Source organism: Gavialis gangeticus, unplaced genomic scaffold, assembly GCF_001723915.1.
Source record: "Gavialis gangeticus isolate Ggan-Ray unplaced genomic scaffold, GavGan_comp1, whole genome shotgun sequence".
Taxonomy (NCBI): Eukaryota; Metazoa; Chordata; order Crocodylia; family Gavialidae; genus Gavialis; species Gavialis gangeticus.
This window is the reverse complement of record NW_017729017.1, coordinates 6650620-6672363: the sequence shown is the minus strand read 5'-3', so window position 1 is coordinate 6672363 and position 21744 is coordinate 6650620. Positions and strand designations below refer to the sequence as shown.

Sequence of the window (21744 nt, the reverse complement as noted above, 5' to 3'; positions counted from 1 at the left end):
CTGGGGGCCTGTGGGGGGGGGAATGAAAGGGTCACCAGGAGGGGCTGTGGGGGGTGTAAGAGAAAAACAATCATAAAAAAACAGATGAACCTTAAAAAGCAGATGACCCTTTTCCCCTAAGATTGAAGATCGCCTCTTGCTGACAGTAAGCGAAATGTGTGCCTTTTGCAAAATGTGCAAACCGCAGAACCAGTCTCAACCAGAACAAGCTTGTTCTATATCGTATTTTGTAACTTTGTAAGAGAAAGTGGAAAAACCCAGATGCGCGCGCAACAATGTAATGCTTAATGTATAAATACCAAGCTGTAAACTCATTTCGGGGGAACTCTCTGTCCTTGTGACACTGAGTGGCCCCTCTGCAGAGCAGTAAATTTACATGCTGACACTCCCTCGTTCTGTGCTGAATTGATCGCGGCTAGGAACGAGCCAGAGACGGGATGTGGCCAGTGCTCTTTGGTGTATGAGCACCCCCTTTCGGTGTATGGGTGCTACGCAGTAGCTGGTCAACCCTTTTCCCCAACGGGGAGGAGTGAGGGGCAGCAGTAGGTCTAGGGGAGTGTGGGGGGGAGTGAGTGGCACCAGCAGGTCTGTGGAGGGTGGGGAGTGAGGGGTACCAGCAGGTGTTTTTGAATAATGTTTCACAATGTGAAATTTCTGCAAAGCTTAACTTAGTGCATGGGGTGACTGGCAAAGGAATGGAAGCAAACTTTGTAAATTGTCGTTGTACATTATTTACAGTCATATAAATTAAAACGACATTCTGTTGTTCTAAATTTATACATATTGTCCTAAGGGGAAGTTTGATCAGCAGCAAAACACCTTTCCTGTTTAATACATCTTTAGTTAGTAATTAGTAATTATATATATATATATATAAAATAGTTAATATAGGGTTGAACTTGCATTAAAGTATAAAAGATTTGTAAGAGTGAATTTGATTTTCAACTTTACACAGTAACCCTTTAAGGCATTGAATTTTCTATATACTTCTTTTTGTACAAAAATAAGTGATGTTTGCAGAAAAAATTCCTGGAAATACTCCCCATTTAGAATTTTGACCTTTCTTTTTGAGTTGCCTTTAATATAAAGCATATGGTTCAGGTGTGATTTCATTTCAGCCATCAGTTAGAACCTTATTTGGACTGTCATCTTTTAAATTTTAGTTTCTAAAACTGCTTGTAATCAAGTTGAGTTTCTCGAGAGGTAAGTGGATGATGTTACTATGTATTGGTGCTAATCTTTTGAGTTGCATAACTAGCTCATTTAATAACCTTTATTGACTGCAAATAGTTTTTATAGTTATATAGGTACTCTGTCTTCTCACTTACTTAAAGAAGGAACAACAAATGCCCCTATAGCCAATAAGAGTTGAGAAAAATGTGAATTTGCATAAATAATACCACATACATTGTAAGTTGTAAAGGAAAATATCTGATGAATTTGTCTGATGTCTAAAATCTTCTTAATGTATCCAGACCCCAGGACTTGAGACTGAAATTGCTTGCTTGCCTGAACAAATTGGGACAACATTATGCTGAAGAAATGAAGGTAAATACAATATTCTGGATCAGGTGTTAGGTACTAAACTTTCAGGGTTTTATGTGTTCTTAATTTCTCAGATATGGTGGGGCAAACAACCTTTGAATATTTACACTGAAACAAATAGCCTGTGATTTTTATTGTTGGGGTGACAATATTCAAGTGATTTAAAAATAGGCACAGGAAGATACAGGAATACTGAGTTCCAGTTCTATACTTGCAATATTTTGCAGCAGAAGCTTTTCCAGTAAGTGAAATAACATTTTTAACTTTTTCAGGTCCTATTTGCTACTGTATTACAAAGTGTGCTTAGGGGATGTCTGCATAGCAAAATAAATGTGCACTTTCAGCATGTGTTAACTGAATGGACCTAACAGATTCAAGGTGGATACTCGCCAATTTCACGGGCAGAATGCGAAGGGCTCTGCAGCCATTTCATGGGCAGAACATGGTGGGCTTCCCCATGCTTCTGATTGACCAGAGCGATCTGGTGGCCCCACCCTTCACCACTGAGACTCAAGGCCCTCGGAACCCTCAGAAAATGCCACCTCTTAACTTTCACTCATTTTTTGACTATGGAAAAATAATAGAAATTTGTCTGTTACAAAGAACTAAGAAAGACCACAACAGGTCACAATGCTTTTAACACTCTGGATTTCTATTTGAAATCTCTGAGGTTTTTTTGTGAATTATGTGTAGGTAGTTGCATACCTAACTGTGCTAATATGGTATCCTTTATCAAGGAAAGGTACTAACTCTTTTCATGCCCTTTGTTGGCCATGTTTGAACCTTAACTTCATTACTGTTTGAAATCTTTTAGGTTTTTAATGATCCTATTCATGGTCATATTGAAATACATCCTCTGCTCATTCGAATCATCGATACGCCTCAGTTTCAACGTCTGCGATACATTAAGCAACTGGGTGGCACTTACTTTGTTTTTCCAGGAGCGTCGCATAACCGCTTTGAACATTCCCTGGGGTAAGGCAGTATTCATTTATATGTAGATCTCTTCCATTTTTATTCATTTCTGTCTGCCTCTTTTGCCTGTGTGAAGTGACTGCAGGCACCAGTCTTGCCTCCACTGATGTTAAAGGACAGTTCTACAAATATTTTTGGCAGTTTTGAATTGGTCTGTATCTTACAGAAGTAATTTTGTTGTCTGCTCTTCATCAATACTCAGACTGGAGCTTTTCAACATATCACCCTTGTCTCATTAAAACAGGGGTTGGCAACCCCCAGCACACATGCCGAGCATGGCACACGAGGCCATTTTGCTCAGCATGCCACAGCCAGCAGGGGAGACACCAGGATTGCACTGCCTCAGGCCACTCCCTCACCACCTACTCCAAGGCACACGTGAACGTGCCAGTACAGAGCTGATGCCTGGGCTTCGGAGTCTGGCACAGCTGTTTGCAGCCTCCTGGCTACAGCCAGCCCTGGCTCTGGGTAGCAGCTGCCAGGCTACTCCCAGCAGGGCTCCCAACCTCCACGTGTGGCTCCCAGATGGAGTGCTGAGGAGCCCCACAGAAGTGGAGGCACAGAGCCCACCTGGATGGCACGTGACTTCTGAAAGCCCACACCTCCTGCTGGCTTTCAGAGGGGCAGTCACCGCAGACCAGTAATAATTGTTTTTTGGAGGGGCCACATGGGCAGATAGAATGGCTTGGCAGGCAGTAACCATTTCTTCTGGGACATCATGAAGTGTCTGAATGGTTGTGTCTGAACATTGTCCCAGAAGAAGCTGTCAAATAAGTACTGCAGGTATTCCACAATGTACCACTTCTACCCCAGTCCTGGCTCATCCTGAATTTGGGGCAGCCACCGTAGCCCTGGTGGCTGAATTGTACTGCTTGGAAATGACAGGGTAGAGATCATCTCCCCCACCTATTAATTGCCCTCCATGGTGACTTGCAGCCATTCTGTGCTCACTAGCCCTTCAGGTCGCATTGGAGTCAGATCCATCTGAACAACCGGGGACACAGCCACCCACCAGACATCTGTCAATTGGTGATATCCTCAGACCCATCCACCTGCATGCGTCCATCCACTGCATTTTTCAACAATGGCCTTTCTGTCCACATCCAGTGACTTCTGGACCTGGAAGGAAATAGTGGAGAGATGAGGAACCACCGTGCTCTTTGTTCAGGCCACTGAAACCAGGCAGTCTTTGAATCAATCACCTTGGAAATGACAGCCTGTGGATATGACCACGATTGGAACCAATGCTCGTCCAAAGACAAGGTACTGATGCAGTGGCATATGAAGGTCCAGCATGCAAGGTTACATGCACCTTCTATGAGGAACAATTCTACATCCTCATAGCAGATGACGCATTTCTGCTTCTCTGCATCATGACTGCAACACACATTGCCCAAGACAGTGATGCAGATTCTGATGCCAGGAAGGACACAGCCATCATAGATGACCACAGTGATGACCTAGAAGATGTACAAGGTCACTGTCTTCCAGGCTGTCTTAGAGAGCTGCACAGACTTGGAGATGGACTTTGACTCAGACAGCTAGCAGCCTTCCCAGGTATGCAGCATCATGGCTGGCCCTGTTGCCTTGGATCAGCAGCACTGGCTCACAGCCTGCTCTGGCCTATGCAAGGTCCTTGTCAGCAGCAAAGCTGCCCTCCTCCTCATCCCAGAAGGGATTAGAACTTCAAAAGGAACCACCTCACAACTGTGAACAGTAAACATGCAAAGCCAGGGCACCATTGTGAAATGCAGTTCACAGGTAGGGTAAGGAAAGGCTGGGGTACAGCTGACGGTAGATAAGAAGCTGAAATGCTCCCAGTGGAACCCCAGGGCCAAGCTTGGATATTGCCTCACCATGTCCCCTTTCCCACTCTGGCACGCATTCCATTCCATTGTGAAGGTATGTTTTAGGGTAGTACCAGATCAATTAGATTGGATGATTAAGATCCTCTACTATTTTGTGGAGGTACATCCATAACAGGTTACAGGGGTGGGCAGATGAGAACAGGATGGGTTTCAACACTGACAAGTGCAGGGTACTACCCCTGGAGAGGAAGAACCAGCAGCATACCTACAGGCTGGGGAACTCCCTTCTCGTCATTGCAGAGGCAGAAAAGGATCTTGGCGTCCTTATTGATGCCAAAATGAACATGGGCCGACAGTGTGGGGAGGAAGGCCAACCGTATCTTGTCATGCATCCACAGATGCATCTTAAGCAGGTCCAAGGAGGTAATCCTCCCCCTCTATGTGACACTGGTCAGGCTGCAGTTGTCACATAGAGGGGGCTTCACTCCCAGAACTTCAGATACAGCCCTGGATCATGCCAAGGAATACAGTGGCTTGTCCAGTCACTGCTACCTCCCCTTTTTCTCACAGCTTGAGATGCTGATTTAGTCAGTGCAATCACAGAAAATGGTGGTTTATCCAATCCTCATTCCACTCCTCCATCTCAGGGCGCAGGTCATTCCGTTCAAGTCCTCTTTACCTTCTCCCCACCACATGTATGAAAGTAGCTGCAATGGTTTTCACTCCCATGTAAACACCTCATTAGGGCTACTAACAGGCATCGCCCTTCCTATGGAAAAAATGTTTTCTCATGTCCTCATCACTTGACACAGTACGAAACCCCAGTAAGATTTGCAGGATAAGAGATACTAATAATTTGTTCTCTGCTTTTATGTTGAACTTCTAAATCTTTGTCTTATGATATCATGGGACAAGTGGGCTGATCAGTCCTCCAGGCATCCCACAGGCACCACTTCAGCCCCAGTCCAAGCCCCTCTTGATCTGTTTGTGGCCCTGAGCCTCATCGCAGAACTCAACTTCCCAGAGATGTCAGGCCCCTGGTGTCTGCCCCAACCTATTAATCACCCTGCATGGTGACTTGCCAGCTATTTCACGCTCACTACCCACCCGAGATTAGCATTGGGGCATGCACTGAATGCCAGCAACCCCTGGGGACTTCTGTTCACCTAACCCATCTAGTTCTCAGGGAGGTCATTGGACCCACTCACCAATTGCTGAGGCAGATTCATACTTCCATATCCCAACACATCCATCCATCTGCCCTCTACCACGGCATTGCAGTATGATGAGTGCAGTGTCATGAACAAGCGTGGCAGCAGCTGGACCAGGGAGGCGGTAATGGATCTCATCACCATCTGGGATGAGATTAAGAACCAGTGGATTCTCCAGTTAAACCATCAAAACAGGGCAGTCTGGGAAGAAGTCCCAAAGGAAATGGCAGCCTAGGGACATGACTGTGACTGGGCCCAGTGTCAGAACAAGTGCAAGGTAATGAGGCAGCAGTTTGAGGCCATGGAATGGCAACTGTGTATCAGGCTCACCTAGGGTCCCATGCACCCAATATGTGGAACTGTCCTGCATCTTCACAGTTAACAACATTGGTCATGTCTGAAAATTTCATGAATATGGTGGCCCACACCGCTGCCCAGGACTGCAATGAGGACTTTGATATGACTGTGATCAAAGACCCATAGCCCTCAAACTGGACTGCAGACTTAACCTGGCCATCCACCTGAGCCACATGGACCTTCCGGCTATCCTGATGAGCTGTACACACTCTGAAATGGACCCGGTCTTGGACAGTGAGGGTCTGGAACTCTACCTGCCTTTCACCCTTGTTCAGCATCTCAGCTGGCCATTTCCAGACATGGACCCAGTGCCCCAGAAGACACAACCCACAACAGGACAAATCTTGGGGATGATAAGTGGCAGTCACCACTTATGAACTGTCATTGTGTTGTAGATTCCTTTTAAGTTAGGTGGTGATTGACACCATTTAAGGTAATTGCCCACCTAATGCTCATTCATCCACCAACCAAAAACACAGAAGCAGTAGTGCACAGCTATGGGGACACTCCCTGGTGTACCTGACCTCACACCCAGAGCCTGAGATAAGAGACTAGTCCTGGCTTCACACCCAAGGCAAAGAACTACTACTACAATGTACCACCCCATTTGCCATAACCTTCAGCTTTTTGTCTTGATTCCTACCCTGAGAAAGTAGCTGCCATGGCCTTCACTTATGTACAAGCAGGTTGTTATAGAGAGATATGGGCACTTTATTACAAACAATACATTGCAAGCCAGTGAACAAGGAAAGGAGAAAACAAGTGGCTTTTAAATCATCCAGTCTTTTGCTTGATGCAGACCACCATGGCAGTTCAGGGTTCCCCTGTACATGGCCACAGCATTACTTGTACTGTCCTGGACTCTTCTAAATGCTAATGCCAGACTTCAGAGTCAGTCCAAACTCCCTCTCGTCCCCCATCCTAGCAAACTGAGTTTGTGTAGTCCAGGACCATTTCACAGAGGTCAGGTATGGGTCATGGGGTGGGCTGGGGATACTGAGTCCATGAGGGTAGGTATGGAGAGGTGGGGAAGAGGTAGTGGTACACCTTCCAGCCCTAAAAGTTTGGGGCTTCTTCCCCACGATCCTTCAGCACACCATATACAGCTCTCCTACCATTTTGGGCTCTTCACAGCAGCAGTCTGCTGATACTCTAAAGGCAGGAGCTGTTGGGGGAGGGGTTGCTTTCTCTGTTTGCATTCTCAAGCTGTGTGTTTTGAGCCATTCATCTTGTCTGCAGCCTTTGCCACTATTGGCTGACAGTCAAGCTAGACAGATCGATCACACCCCTTAAGGTGTCCCAGTCCAACTGTGCAAGGTGGTTGTAGCAGTAATGAGGTACACTATTAGGTGTTCCCTGACGTTCCAGGGAAGAGCCAAATGCACTGAAGAGCTATTGTAGCATGTCTGCCCTCTTCACAAGTCAAAGTCATCTAGGACCATCATCTCTTGCAGTAAGAGTTAGGGGTGCACCTGTATAATGGTTGGCCATTGTATTGGCACTGATAAAAGGAGGAATGGTGTTATCAGCTATTGGGTTATTTGGTTGTTGTAGACAACAATTACAGCCAATAATAACAGCTAGAGCACCCTGGTGAGTGTAATTTGGTTCCTGTGCCTTGCCGCTGGCCTGAGCCTGCAGCAGACTATATGTCCCAGTGAGCAGGGGTGGGCACCAGGAAGCAGTCTTGGGGTGCTGCACTCAGCAACAAATGAACCATTACTGTCTTCTGCTGCTGCCATGGCAGTGCTGCGTGTGCAGCAGGGTCCTAAGCACTGGGGCTGCCATGGAGATGTTGGGCTGCTTGCAAGTGGGGTAAGGTGCCGCCTGAGGGACATTCCACTCATAGATTTAATAGATTTCGAGGGTTGGAAGGGACCTATTAGATCATTGAGTCCGAACCCCTGCTCTGGGCAGGAAAGAGTGCTGGGGTCAAGTAACCCCAGCCAGGTGCTTGTCTAATCTCCTTTTGAACACCTGCAAGGTGTCTCTAGAGGGTTATGGAATAGAGAAAGATCCCACACAATGTACTGATTCATTTGATGCGCCTGCCTGGGGGAGTATTTGGTTGATTGCACGATTTCACAATGATTGCACACTTAATTCATACAACACAGTTTTATTTTAGAATTCCTTGCTATGCATATAACACTGCTTAGCTTTAAGAAATCCTTCCCAAACAATGCTATAAGAATTAGTATTACAAAAACAACTACAATTACAAGTAAAGGTTATTTCTCATGGTATACTTACAATCCTAGAATTCCTAGAAACCAAATCCCCAAGGATATTTTCATGATTTAGTTATGGTTTTAGGGTTGGTCTCAGCAGTGATAGGAACAAGTCTCTTTCCTTTGGTCCCATTCGGGTGCTCTGCGGCTTCAGCGTGAATGGGAGTTCTTGTTCACGGAGAGGGTGGTTCAGGTGATCAGTCTGATGCGGCCTACGCTTGTGATTCTTCCTGCAAGTGAGGTTACCTCCAAATTGGGACTGTAGGTTACAGTTTTTATTGGGTGAGTTGCTGTCTTGGGCCCCTCCTACCCAAACCTGTCACTACTCCCAAATTTGGGCTTGGATCTTTTACCCAACAGATTCCTTTCCTGGGTCTTCTTTGGGAAATTTTCCACATCACCGCTGTGACCTCTTGCCACCCCCCTTCCAAAATCCCCTAGGTTTCGATCTCTTGGAATGTTTGCCCAAGGGTCACTTTTAGGTTAACTTTGTTAAAGGCCTCTAGAGATAATTTTCAAAAAACCAAGACATTCAACACGTTCGCTGCAAGGCCTCTAAAGATAAAATTCAGTATCGAGACATTTACCACATAGGCAAAAACAAGCAATGACCATAGATCAAAAGATGAACCTTGCCTTTTTTTCTAAACTGGCAAATGGGTATTTATTACAAGCATTCAAACTATTATATTCAATATGACACAAGGCAGGGGAAAGCGCCACCCTCCCTTCAAAGCCCATTCCATATTTTGGCAACCCTCACCGTAAAGAATTTCTTCCTGATATCCAATCTAAATCTACTCTCCTTCAGTTTATGGCCATTGTTTCTAGTAACCACAAGGGGCGCCCTGGTAAACAGAGCATCCCCTATTCCCTGCTGACCCCCGCTGATGAGTTTGTAGACAGCCACAAGAGCTACACTCTTCTCTTGTGAAGGCTGAAGAGATTCAGGTCCCTCAGTCTGTCTTCATAGGATCTTACCTGCAGGCCCCAACCATATGAGTAGCCCTCCTCTGAACCCTTTCCAGGTTATTCACATTCCTCTTGACATGCAAAGCCCAAAACTGGATGTAGTACTCCAGTTGCGGTCTCACCCACGCCGCATAGAGGGGAAGTATCACCTCCCTAGACCTGTTCGTGATGCACCTACTAATGCAAGACAGAGTGCAGTAAGCCTTACTTATTACCTCATCACACTGGCGACTCGCATTCATTTTTGCATCGACTATGACTCCGAGATTCCTTTCCACTGCTGTGTTACATAGAATGGTACTTCCCAGTCTGTAGGTGTATTGGTGATTCTTTCTCCCCAGGTGCAGCACTTTGCACTTATGTTTTGTTAAATTGCATCCTATTCTGATCCACCCACTTCCCCAGTCTGTCCAAATCCTCCTGAATTAACTCCTTACCCTCTAGTGTGTTTACTGTACCCCATAGTTTGGTGTCAGCCATGAATTTGGACAGAGTGCTTTCTACACCCTCATCCAAATCACTGATGAAGCTATTGAATAGTACTGGTCCAAGGACTAAGCTTTGGGGGACCCCACTGCCCACATATCTCCAGGTAGAAACAGACCCATCCACCACCACTCTCTGAGTGCGTCCCATAAGCCAGTTTTCCACCCACCTGACTCAAAAAATCCACGTCACAGCTAATTAGTTTACTTGTAAGAATTGGGTGCGACACTGTGTCGAAAGCCTTTTTAAAATCCAAGTAAATAACATCTACCTCTACTCCTTCATCTAAGCACTTTGTGACCTGTTCATAAAAAGAGACCAGGTTAGTCAGGCAGGATCTGCCTGCTATGAACCCATGCTGGTTGCCACTTAACTTTGTATTACCCACTGGCCCCCCGCAAATGTGATCCTTTATGATTTTTTCTAAGGTCTTGCCAAGGATAGAGATGAGGCTAACCAGCCTATAATTACCCGGGTCCTCCTTCCTCCCCTTCTTGAAAATAGGGACCACATTGGCCCTTCTCTAATCTTCTGGGACCTGTTCTGAGTGCCACAAGCACTCAAACAGTTGTGTCAGTGGTTTCACTATGACCCCAGTCAATTCCTTTAGTACCCTTGTGTGACAGGGGGCAGCTCTGAGGGCCAAGTCTCATGCCGGCCCGCCCACCTGTCTCTATGGGGTAGTCCGCCCAGTCTTGCCTGCCATGAATTTGCTGTTCTCAAAATGGGTGATAAAATGTGGGAGACTGTCCATTACATGCATCAATGCCAGGGGGTGCTGTCTGTGGTTGTGATCTCCCCTACACTGCAGCCCATGCCTCGCAGATGTCATCACAGTTCTTACAGTCTCCACCCCCACACTGGACCCCATGATCCTTCAGTCTGGACCCCAACTGGATCCCTCCTATCAGGCAGCCTACTCTGCCCTCATTCTGGGCTACCTGGCTCCCTCCCTTTTGACCCTTCTGGTCCTGGCCCCAGCATTGACCAGTCGAGGGTGCCTCAAGTCATGCTTCTTGAGCATCTAGCCCACTCTCTCACACAGGTCCGCCTTCTCGGCTTTACTATGGGGTGACCCACCTGGTTGTGGGGGCTGGGGTTATTAAGGCACCCCTACCTGCCTTTCACCACAGTGGTAACTGGTCTGGCATTTCCTTGGGAAATGGCCCCACCAGGCCACCCATCCCCAGCAGGGTGCAGTTTTAGGTCATGCCCAGGACCACAAGAGCCTCCTAGCCATCCCCATAAGCTCTTCCTGGTTGTTCCTGCTGCAGCTCAGCTAGGCGATGTTTCTGCCTTAGCTGGCAGCAGCAGACTGCAGCCTTTATATATTAGGTTCTGAAGATGGCTGCCACCATTAGGCATATGCTGGATGCCAGACCCAGCATTTAAAGTGGCAGGTACCAATAGTGTCCTGCCACACCTTGGGTGAAGATCACTGGGGCCTGCCAACTTAATACGTCCAAGCCCTCCAAGTGCCCCTTCACTCCAATTGATTGGTATCTCTCTCAAGCTAGACAAAAGTCTTATTGGGAGGTGTGTTTTTCTCTGTGACCAGGAACACAGATGCAAAGAAATTGTTTAAGAGCTCAGCTTTGTCCATCCTATCTGTTACAAGTTGCCCTAGTCCATCCTATATTACCCTGTACCCTATGTTACCCTGCGCCACCTTTTTGCTCCCTATGTACTTAAAGAAGGACTTTTTGTTACCCTTAATCTTAGTTGCCAGCCTGAGTTCTGTTTCTGCTTTGGCCTTCCTCACTGTTTCCCTGCAAGCAGGAGCCAAGCAGGTATACTCCTCCTTGGTGGCTGCCCCCTGCTTCCTCCTGCCTGTAAGCCTCTCTTTTCCCCTGTAGGCTCTCCTGCGTTTCTCTGCTCAGCCAAGAGGGTTGTGTACTAGGATGGTACCCTTCTGTGCCTGCAGGATCAGTCCCTTGAGGAATTCCCACCCTTCCTGAACTCCCAACTCACCAATGTTATTACCCCTCAGTCTCACTCTAACTAATCTCCTGAGCTCGTTGAAGTTGTCCTTCTGGAAGTCGAGCACTTCTGCCCTACTAGTTATCTTTCCCACCTTACGCCGGATAGTGAATCCTATCAACAGGTGGTCACTATCTCCTAGGTTACCTTGTACCTGCAGATCCCCCACCAAGTCTTCTTCTGTGGCCAGCACCAAGTCAAATAAGGCATTTCCCCTAGTGGGACTGCATACCTCCTGTGTTAGGTGCAGGTCCTGTATGCAGGTGAGAAACCTATGTGAACAGGCAGACCTGGCCGACTGCTCCTCCCAGCAGATGTCTGAGTAATTTAGGTCACCCATGACAACCAGGTCCTTTGAACATGCTGCCTTTGAGAGCTGTCTCAAGAATTCTAGTTCTAAAAAATTTTCTTGCGTGCCCCTGCCAGGGGGACTCTGGGCCAACACAAAGGCTTGAATTTACAACCCTCTGGCTTTGTACCCAGCAGGCAACCCCCTAAGCCAAGAGACTGGGCAGCTATGCCAGGCACCATGTACCTTTGCAAAAGTGGCTGCAGGGGCTTGGCTGCATGGGGCCGACTAGCACTGAGGCAGCAGTATGCTCTGGGGCTCCAAATGCACCTGGTGCTGCTGTCCATGCTAGTCTGCCCTGACCTGCCCTGGATGGCAACATGGGCTGCGTGGGGAGCAGAGATGTGGGTAGGAGCTGTGGGTGAGGGGGCGACATGTGGGAATAAGGTGGTCACTGCCTTCCTCAAAAAGTTAATTTATGGGGAAAACAAAAAAAAAAGGTTTATTTATGTAAATAGTTTAAAATGCTTTGTATTATTAGTAAATATTGGTTATTGGATTGGCATTGGCCAATATGGTTGGTTAATCATCAGCTATCAGTATCCACTAAGAAAAGCTTTATTGGTGCACCCTGAGTAAAAGGCAAGCAAAGACTAGTAGACTGCTTTGTGCAGCAGTGAACAGGTTCCACCTCTGCCATGGGGTCAGATGGATCAGGATAACATTGGCTGAAGTGCTGGCATCCTGTCTTTACAGACAAGGGACATTAGGTGATCCCAAGGTAACAGACCACCTTGCCCACCTCAACTGGCCCACTGTTTCACAGCCCTTGTGGGAGTTAGAGGCCCTTGCTTTACCCCATGGCTGTTTATCCTTGGCTGCCCAAGCATGCACCACAGTTCTTCAAGCCCTTTGGGAGCACAGGGGAGAGTGAACTTACCAAGTTGACAGTCTTCAGGGCAAATGAGCTTACCCACTTCTGGGGTGTTCATCATGCTATCAAGGCAATAGCAATGAATACAGTGACCTCTTGTTCATCCTCTGCTTTGAGGCCTGATACATGCAAAGGCCAGTGATGGCACCTAAGGAATACATGATAGCCACAGAATGAGATCAGAGACCTAGAAAGCTTCCAGGCCTCTGCCCAGGCCTGCACAAAGATGCCTTCATCTTTGTGAAGACCCATGCCTGCACAAAGATGGACATGCTGGCTGCTCTGGCACCAGCCACTCCTGGGTTGCTGAGACCAGGCAATGGAGAAAGTACAAATATACCACTGCCAGCACCTGGTCATGATCAGACATGGGTTCAAGTTGCAGCATACTGCAATGTGGCTTGCCAGGCAGCATGCAGAGGCCAAAGAACACTGTGCAGCCTTTGCTGAATGTACAAATATGATGCTTAGGGAAGGGAGTCTGTGAGGTTGGAGCAGGATGTGTCTGCCTTGAACCTGCAGATAGAGGGCAACCTTGCTGCCCTCCACATTGCCCTGCAGTTTAACACACAAATGGGACTGTCCTGTGGTCCCCGGATGTATGTGTTGCCACCAAGCTTTGCTGTCCCACAGGGCTCCCCCTTAGCAGGCGCAAAAGCAAACACTCCTCAGCCCTCAGGCATGCAGACCTTGCAGTCAGAACAATCATCGAATGTTTGCTGCCACCACCTGGGGGCAGCAAATACCATTTGCATGTGCTCCATCTATGCCAGACTCACAATGTGCTCATGTTCATAGGGGAGTGATGGACATTTATGCACATGAAACACCTGTGGTGGTCCACTACAGCCTGACACATGATTGAGAAATAGCCTTTCTGGTTGATGAATTCATGGCAGTGGTACACAGGGGAAAGGATAGCAATGTGTGTGCTGTCAGTGATCTCAATGAAATTGAGAACCCCAGGTTAGTAAACTCGTCTACAACCTCCTGTGAGTCAGCAAGGCATATGATTCACAGGGCCATTGCCTGTTGGATCACCAAACACAATGCCCATAGTGCCTTTCTAATTATCAGTTTGGCCACTCTAAAATGGTTTGCCTTGGACTGGAGGCTGTCTGGGATCATGAGCTTCCATATAGCAATGGTAGTGCACTTCTCCACAGAAAAGAACATTTGCATAGCCTTTGTCCACTGCTATACGTATGGGCCAAGCTCAATACAGATCTCCATGAAGGTGCCCCTGGACATACATTCATGCGCTCATTGTTCCAAGTGTCTATGACTACCTGCTGCCACGAGTCGCTCATCTCCCTCTGGCCTATAAATGCCACTTCGTGGCTTGGAGTTGCTCCCACGTCTGCCTGGCTACAGTGTGTTGACCTGCGGTGCAAACATCTTCAGGCTGACTTCTGCTATGGATTAGAAGCCAGATGTAGCCATGGACTACCCATTGTTTAGCAACAAGCATGTACACAAAGAGCTCCCCACAAATACGGATTCTTCATTCTTAGTGCAAATGGAAAAAGTCATAGCAGCCATCAGACAGCATGCTGGAGTTGCCTTTTCCACTCAATCTCTTACAAGTTCACAACACTGGGCCAGCAAGGTCTGCAACATGATGACTATGTATGGTGCATAGCGGTCAATCACAATGGAAGCTCTGGGTCATGGTCAGTGGTGGCAGTACAAATGTAACAGACATACAAACATGGGCATGAACTATACAGCGAATCACACCAAAATCCCTTCCACAAAAATTTCACCACCCAACCACAGTTTTTGAATAACGAGTGGGCTCTTTCATAGTTTCATAGTTGTTAGGGAACTAGTTGTTGAAAGGACCTTACAGGTCATCTGGTCCAGTCCCCCTGCACTTGAGCAGGAAAGACTGCTGGGATCATGCCACCTCTGGGGGGCGCCTGTTCCAACCCCTTGGCACATGACTTGTAAAGAAGTTTTTGCTTATGTCTAGCCTGAAATGATCTTCAGTCAATTTGTGCCCATTTTTTCTTGTCCTCCTCTCAGGGGCCTTGGTTGCTTGGTGGTGGCAAAGTCAAGGGAACCCACAGACACTTGGCCAGTGACAGTTATGCTGGGATGTGTGCTCTCAAGCCACCTCCTGGGAGAAAAGTGTGGTGGTGTACTCAGCTCCTCTTTAAACCTGCTTGGAAGGCCAGCATATGACTATGTCAATCCTGTGACTTCTCCCTTCTAGGACAACCCCTATAAGTATGCTGTGGGTTTTTTTTCCCAAGGTGGAGTACCTTACATTTATCTGTATTGAACGTCATCAGGTTTGTGTCCCTCTGCTTACTAAGTTTATCCAAATTAGCCTGGATCACTAGCCTGTCCTTAGGTGTAGACGCTGTGCCTCAAAGTTCAGTGTCATTGGTGAACTTAGCCACTGCGCTTCTTACACCAATGTCTGCATCGTTGATAAAGATGTTAAAGGGAACTGGTCCAAGGACAGAGTGGATTTGCTGCCATGGACCACTACGCTCTGGGTCTCACCTCGGAGCCAGTTTCCCAGCCATCAGACTGTTGGTGTGTTTTCCATGAGGAGGTCATGGGACATCAAATCAAAGGCTTTTTTAAAGTCCAGATATATGACGTCAGTCTCTTCTCCCTTGTCCAGGTGATATGTCACCAGGTCATAGAAGGGGATGAGATTGGTCAGGCAAGACCTACCTGCGACAAACCCGTGCTTGGTATCCCTCAGGATGTTTCCCTCAGCCAGTTTATCCAGAAGGGTCTCCTTGATAATTTTCTCAAGAATCGTACCAGGGATTGAGGTCAAGCTGATTTGGCTTGTAATTCTCAGGATCTACTTTCTGCCCTTCTTGAAGATAATCTTGAAAATATTTTTGCCAATGGTTGGGCTATGACACCTGCCAGCTCCTTGAGTACCCTAGAGTGTAATGTGTCAGGACCAGCTGACTTGAAGGTGTCCAGTCTCTCAAGGTGATCCTTTGCAGGATCAACAGTAACAAATGTAATGTCTGTTTATAGTCTAAGAAAGATAAAAATAATTTATTGTAAAGCAATGAATGGTCAGCAGGCAAAAATTAGTTGCTTTTAAATATTCAGTGCAGCCACCTGGTCAGTGCAACCCGCACTGATCATGCGAGTTCCCTTTCTTAAGTTATTCAGAGCACTTCTACTCCTTTCACCCATCAAGCACATTTTACATAGTTGTGGGTTCTTTCACAGCTGATGCTGATCCCAGACCTGCTGTTTGGTATCTGTGGTCCCTGCGTGTCAGCATCCACAAGCAGAGGATAGGTGGGACAGATGATTGGGCCTCCCTGTAAATCAAAGTACCCCTAGTCCATCTGCCATCAAACACAGTTTGGACAGTAGTGGGCTCTTTCACAGCTATGAGATGTGATAATAAGTACAGGCATACCTCATTTTATTGTGCTTCGCTTTATTGCACTTTGCAGATATTGCGTTTTTTATAAATTGAGGCAAGACCCTCCACCAGCAAAAAGATTATGACTTGCTGAAGGCTCAGATGATGGTTAGCATTTTTAGCAATAAAGTATTTTTTAATTTAAGGTATGTACATTGTTTTTTTAGACATAATGCTATTGCACACTTAATAGACTACAGTATAGTATAAACATAACTTTTATATGCACTGGGAAAACAAAAAATTTGTGTGACTCGCTTTATTGCGATATTCGCTTTATTGCGGTGGTCTGGAACCGAACCCACAATATCTCCGAGGTATGCCTGTATACTCAATCCTTGGGCTCCAATGGTGGGGTGGGGTAGGGGTGAGTGGGAGGGAAGATGGATAACTCAGTCTTTAGTATTCTCAAGCAATACATTTTGAGTAGTGCAGTGCAGTGCAGTCCTAGTCTTTCTTGTGCTTGTGCTGGTGGTTTGTTATGTTAAGCTAGAGACAGGTTTTTGGTGGTTTTGGTCATGTCCCAGTGAACTGTGCCAGGTACTACTGGTAGCAGATAGTCATCTACCCCGTTTGACATTCCCTCATGTTCCAGGATAGGGCTCTGTGCTCTGCAGAGCCATGAAGGCATGTTTTTTCCTCTCTGGGAATCATAGTAATCTGGGACCACCATGTCCTGCAGTAACAGGACCCTAAAGATAGCTGGGCTTCCTTGTGGCACAACAGACAGGCCCTGCCTTTGTTGTGGGATCAGCCAGATTAGGGTCACATTGAACAGGGCAAAGACCTCCTGTAGGTTTAGGCAATGGCTGTTAGCTGGCTCCTCGCCAACCACTATTTCTGCCATCCTGTAACAGTATATGCACATTACAAACACTTAAGCAATTCACACTATGGTTATGCATTGTATTGGACTGGAACACAAACATTACAAAAAATAGTCTCTGCAGCAGCAGCTGGCTGCAGCAGCATTTGGCCCCAGTTTAAACTTTCCCTTCCTTTCCTCCCACACCAGGGGTAATAGGCCCATGAAGTATCAGAGTCCGTGAAATATCAGGGTCTGTTGGCACAAGCATCTTCTGTTGGTGATATGCCCACTCATCATTTCCTGGCCACTAGTCACTGCCTCCCCTTAATGCCTCCTAGGTCTGTGCTGGAATTGACCACAAGAGAGCTCAAGTTTGGATGACAATGTTTAATTAGGGATTATGAGGGAAGACCTCTCTACATATCCCCATATCTACCCTTTGTCCCAGAGTCTGGCAAAGTTGTCTGCCAGTGCATCTGGCACATACTGGCAGTTGATTAACCTTCATGGGACAACTGGTAGGCATGGTGCCCTTGGATGTTGGGGACTGCTCCACTTCAACGGTCAGTGGCTTGGGCATGGACTCTCCCTTTACTTCGCAGGTGTTGTGCAGGGTGCAGGTGGGGATGACCAATGAGGGCACATTGCTGTTAGTATCTAAGCACCTGCAGTGAGCCTTGAGGCACTAAAATGTACATTCCATGGCCATTCAGCAGCTGCTGAGCCAGTAGTTAAATAATTCCTTATGGTCATCCAGGTAGCTGTGAATCGGCTAGGGATGTAATGGGTAGGCAGGGTCCCCAACTAGCAACGGGGGTACAATCACTCCCTCCACTTTGATTGGCACACCAGTGGGAAACTCTCCTTGCTCTATCAGTTTTGGGAGAATGAAGATTGTCATGGACTGGAGACTGTTGGGGGTAATGAGCTTCCATATTGTGACGGCAGTGTGCTTCTCAGCAGACAAGGGTGCCCTCATCCTGGCAGTCTGCCACTGGTTGGGGGAAGCCAGCTCAGTGCAGATCTCGATGAAAGTGCCCCTAGACATATAGAAGTTCATCCACCACTGGTCATTGTTCCAGGTGGCCATGATAGTCTACTCCTACCAGTTGCTGCTTGAAATGCTGCTCCACAGTTTGGAGACACTCCCACATCAGCCCAGACATGTTGCGGCCAACATGTCTTTGGGGCAGCAGCTGCTGGCATGGAAGGTAAGCCAGATGTAACCATGGGTTTCCCTATGACTGACATCTGTCAGATGGGTGGTCATCATGGAAGGGTAACATATACATGCTGATCCTGTGACATTTTGGATTGGGGATAAACACGGAGCAACTGGTCCCACAACAAAAGTGACGTCTGTTCGTACCCAGAGTGAAATGTTTGGGACTGTTTACTTAAGCATTAAGGACAAGAGGGGCTGTGATTGAGATGATAATGAATAACATAGACATTCATCCTTATCCTTTTTGTACCACAAAAGCAAGTGATCATTCAATGATGTCAAGAGAGACATTTAAAGTGGATAGAAGGAATTCTTCTTTCATAACTAATAACTTGTGAAATTCATTGTCACAAGACAGCATTAAGTCCAGTCAGGAGTGAAAAATAAGTCTGATCTTCTAGTGGATAGGATTAATAATAGGGCATGTTTAAGACATATTTAAGGCAATTGCTTAGGCTGTGGTGGGGCAGGTGGGTCTGAGGCAGCACTCGGTTATGCTGGTGCTGCTGGTGAGTCCAGATCTGTACTATTGCCAGCTGAACTTTGATGACTGAGGATGGGGGCCCTCACATGTCCCAGTGGCAGTCATCCCTTGGGGGTGCCAATCAGGGTGACCACCACGGGTCCTGCGCTTTGGGGGGCCCCACGGACAGTGCTGTACAGGCACAACCACTTCATGCACCACCACCTTTGTGCTCAACCACCTCTCACCCCACTCCTGCTCTGCACAGGCCACGCACAGGCTGATATACCCCAAGCCCCACACACACTTAGGGTCAACTCTGCCCAGTGGCACCAGAGAGTATTCTCTTGAGATGCTGTACTGCTCTGCTTGTGCTGTTTCACAAATGGGAAACAGCAGAACAATTTAGTATTGCTGCTACAGGTAGGCCATAGGTATGCTAATTAGCACTACTGAGCAAATGTGGTTAAGCTACTTCTGTTCCAGAGCTAATGCTTGCATAGCCAACTTTTAGGGGTTACGTGCCCTGCAGTGTCCCTGGCAAGAGGACTGAGGAGGAGTGAGCTGTACAGGGGACTGGGGAAGAGTAGCTGTACCACCATCAGAGGGTACTGAACTGAATGGACACTTGGATTTGGAAATAAACACAGAAAATGTAACTAGGAGCAAGCTTATTTAGGTACTTGAAAGTGAGAGCAAGACTGTGATGTGGTAAGTGAGAAGAAACCACTTCAATGGTTTAAATTGGAGTTGAAAGAGGAAGTGGTGTGTTTGATGAACTGGAGTGGGGGAAAAAAATAGCTCAAAAAAGAAGTTACTGTTACCAAGGTATATTCTCATATGGTTAGGATAGTACTTTGGAAGTGTATATCATTTGGTTGTGAAATATCTTACTTTTCTCATTCAAATATTATTTTAAGCTTAGAAAAATAAACTGACACCTGTGACTGCATTGATACTCAGGTTTGCATGTATCTATTAGTGCACCGTACTGCACCAACATTTTTGTTTAACAGTAGCTATTAGTTTAACAATTGAATTGGCACATTTCTTGTTCATTCCACCTCAAATTGCTAACTTCATCCCATGTTTTCTGCTTGTAACAGTGTAGGATATCTGGCTGGATGTCTGGTACGAGCACTGAAAGAAAAACAGCCAGAACTGGAGATCAACCATAGAGACATTCTCTGTGTTGAGATTGCTGGGCTTTGTCATGATTTGGGTAAGTGACCTTTATGGCTTATCCATGCTTGAACATTACTGCAGTTTAATGCCTAGTCTGATTTGTAAAGCTCAGGAGTGGTATCTGATTAATTTCTTTTTTGGAAACTTATTTTGGAATAAAAGTACTCTCTTTCTGTTTAACTGATTAGCAGGGATCCAAGTTTTCCATTTCCTGTGGAAAAACATGGATTCTCTCCTTTAAAGGAGAAAAATCCAGGAAGCCATAGGTTTCCCCTTGCAGGCTGGCAGAATTCCAGCCTGCAAGGAGCTGCTTGGGGCTGGGGGGAGCAGGGGTGGGTGATTGGAGGCAGGGAACATCACATGTGTGGTGGGAGCAGCCCTGGCAGCTGGATACAGGCAAGTAAGTCTTGGGGGCGGGGGTTGAAGGGGCTTGGGGATTGTCCGGGGGCTGTATGTAGGACATATGTGTATGCATGTAGCAGGAGTGTGTGGAGGGGGTTATATGTGTGGTGGGGGGTGCCTGCTGGCACTCAGGGAAGGAGTTGGGGTGCTGGGGCTGTGGTGGGGCAGGTGGGTCTGAGGCAGCACTCGGTTATGCTGGTGCTGCTGGTGAGTCCAGATCTGTACTATTGCCAGCAGAGCTCACACCTGCCCCTCAAGCAGAGGAAAGGAATGGGGGGGAGGGGTCCTTTGGGTGCTGTGGAAAACTGCATGGCTGGGCCAGCAGTGCTGGGGCTGGTGCTCATGGGAGCACAGGCAGGGCAGCCAGGAGACACTGCCCCAGGGGGCAGGGTGGAAGCAGTGTCCAGACTGCCTGGTGCAGCACTGGGCCCTTCCTCCTTCCTCCAGCTTGTGCTGGGGCTGGATTTGCTCCTTTGCTGCCCACATGAGTTGGAGCTGCCGCAGCTGGAGCCACTGTGGTAAGGACAGAGACTGCCTGGAGTCCTTGCCCCTCCTGCTACTGCCTGCAGCATAGCCTAGGCCAGAGCTACACTCCTCTTCATGCTGCTGCTGTGAAGTGCAGTGCTGGTCCTCCCTGCTGCACCCCAGCTCCAGCCAGCGGTACAGAGCAGTGTGTGGTGCCCGAGCCTCTGCCTGTGCTTCTGCATGAGGTGCATTGTATGTACCTCATGCTGGAGGCTGTCTCCATTGTGTCCCTGCAGACCACCATCCTGTGAGTCCACATGGAGCTGGGTGGGGCAGGAGGCAGCTGGGGGCTCCCTCTGACAGATGAGGGGATGAGCGGGTTGTAAGTGAGGGCCACCAGCAGGGCTGGGAGGTGGGGGGCTTTGGGTTGGTAGTGAGGGGCACTGGCAGGGTCACGGGGCTGCGGGTCAGTAGTGAGGGGTACTGGCAGGGTGGCTCGAGAGTGAGGGTCGCTGGCAGGGATGGGAGGTTGCAGGTCAGGAGTGAAGGGCACCCTGAGGGCCAGGGGACTACAGGTCGGGAATGAGGAGCACTGGTGGGGACGGGGCTGTGGGTTGGAAGTGAAGTGTACCAGCATGGCTGGGTGTGCTGTGGTTTAGGAGTGAGGGGCAATGGCATGTCAGGGCTGCTCAGCACCACAAAGCAGTGGGGGTGACCACCCTAGCTGGACTCATGTCTTAGTGAGCGAAGGGGGCAGGGGGAGCTCTGATTTTCTATTATTAAACAAAATCAAACACTAAAACATTGGTATTTAGAATGAATTTTATTATAGTGATTGAGGTGCTGGTAGGCTTCCAAGTTGCTTTAAAATTGTAAATATATCAGTAAAACATTGTGCTCAACTGATACCTATATATATAGTGGCCTTTCATTTTAACTGCAGAAAAACACGAATTTTGTTTTTTTTTAATCAGAGCTTGCTTGTTTGCTTGC

General features: G+C 47.4%; 1 protein-coding gene and 1 long non-coding RNA gene across 4 annotated transcripts in view; one reads left to right on the top strand and one right to left on the bottom strand.

Moving 5' to 3' along the window:
- SAMHD1 (SAM and HD domain containing deoxynucleoside triphosphate triphosphohydrolase 1) overlaps positions 1-21744 on the top strand; it is a 134310-nt gene that overhangs the window by 63268 nt on the left and 49298 nt on the right. For all 3 annotated transcript variants that reach the window (XM_019513083.1, XM_019513082.1, XM_019513084.1), the window contains 3 exons: positions 1476-1548; positions 2360-2520; positions 19806-19921. In XM_019513083.1, coding sequence (XP_019368628.1) covers positions 1476-1548; positions 2360-2520; positions 19806-19921 — 350 coding nt within the window. The remainder of the gene's footprint in view (positions 1-1475; positions 1549-2359; positions 2521-19805; positions 19922-21744) is intronic.
- On the bottom strand, positions 6687-16514 carry LOC109294628. The gene is made up of 3 exons (XR_002096588.1): positions 16505-16514; positions 15680-15686; positions 6687-6769 (listed from the first exon to the last, which is right to left on the bottom strand). It is a non-coding gene; the product is annotated as an uncharacterized LOC109294628 (long non-coding RNA).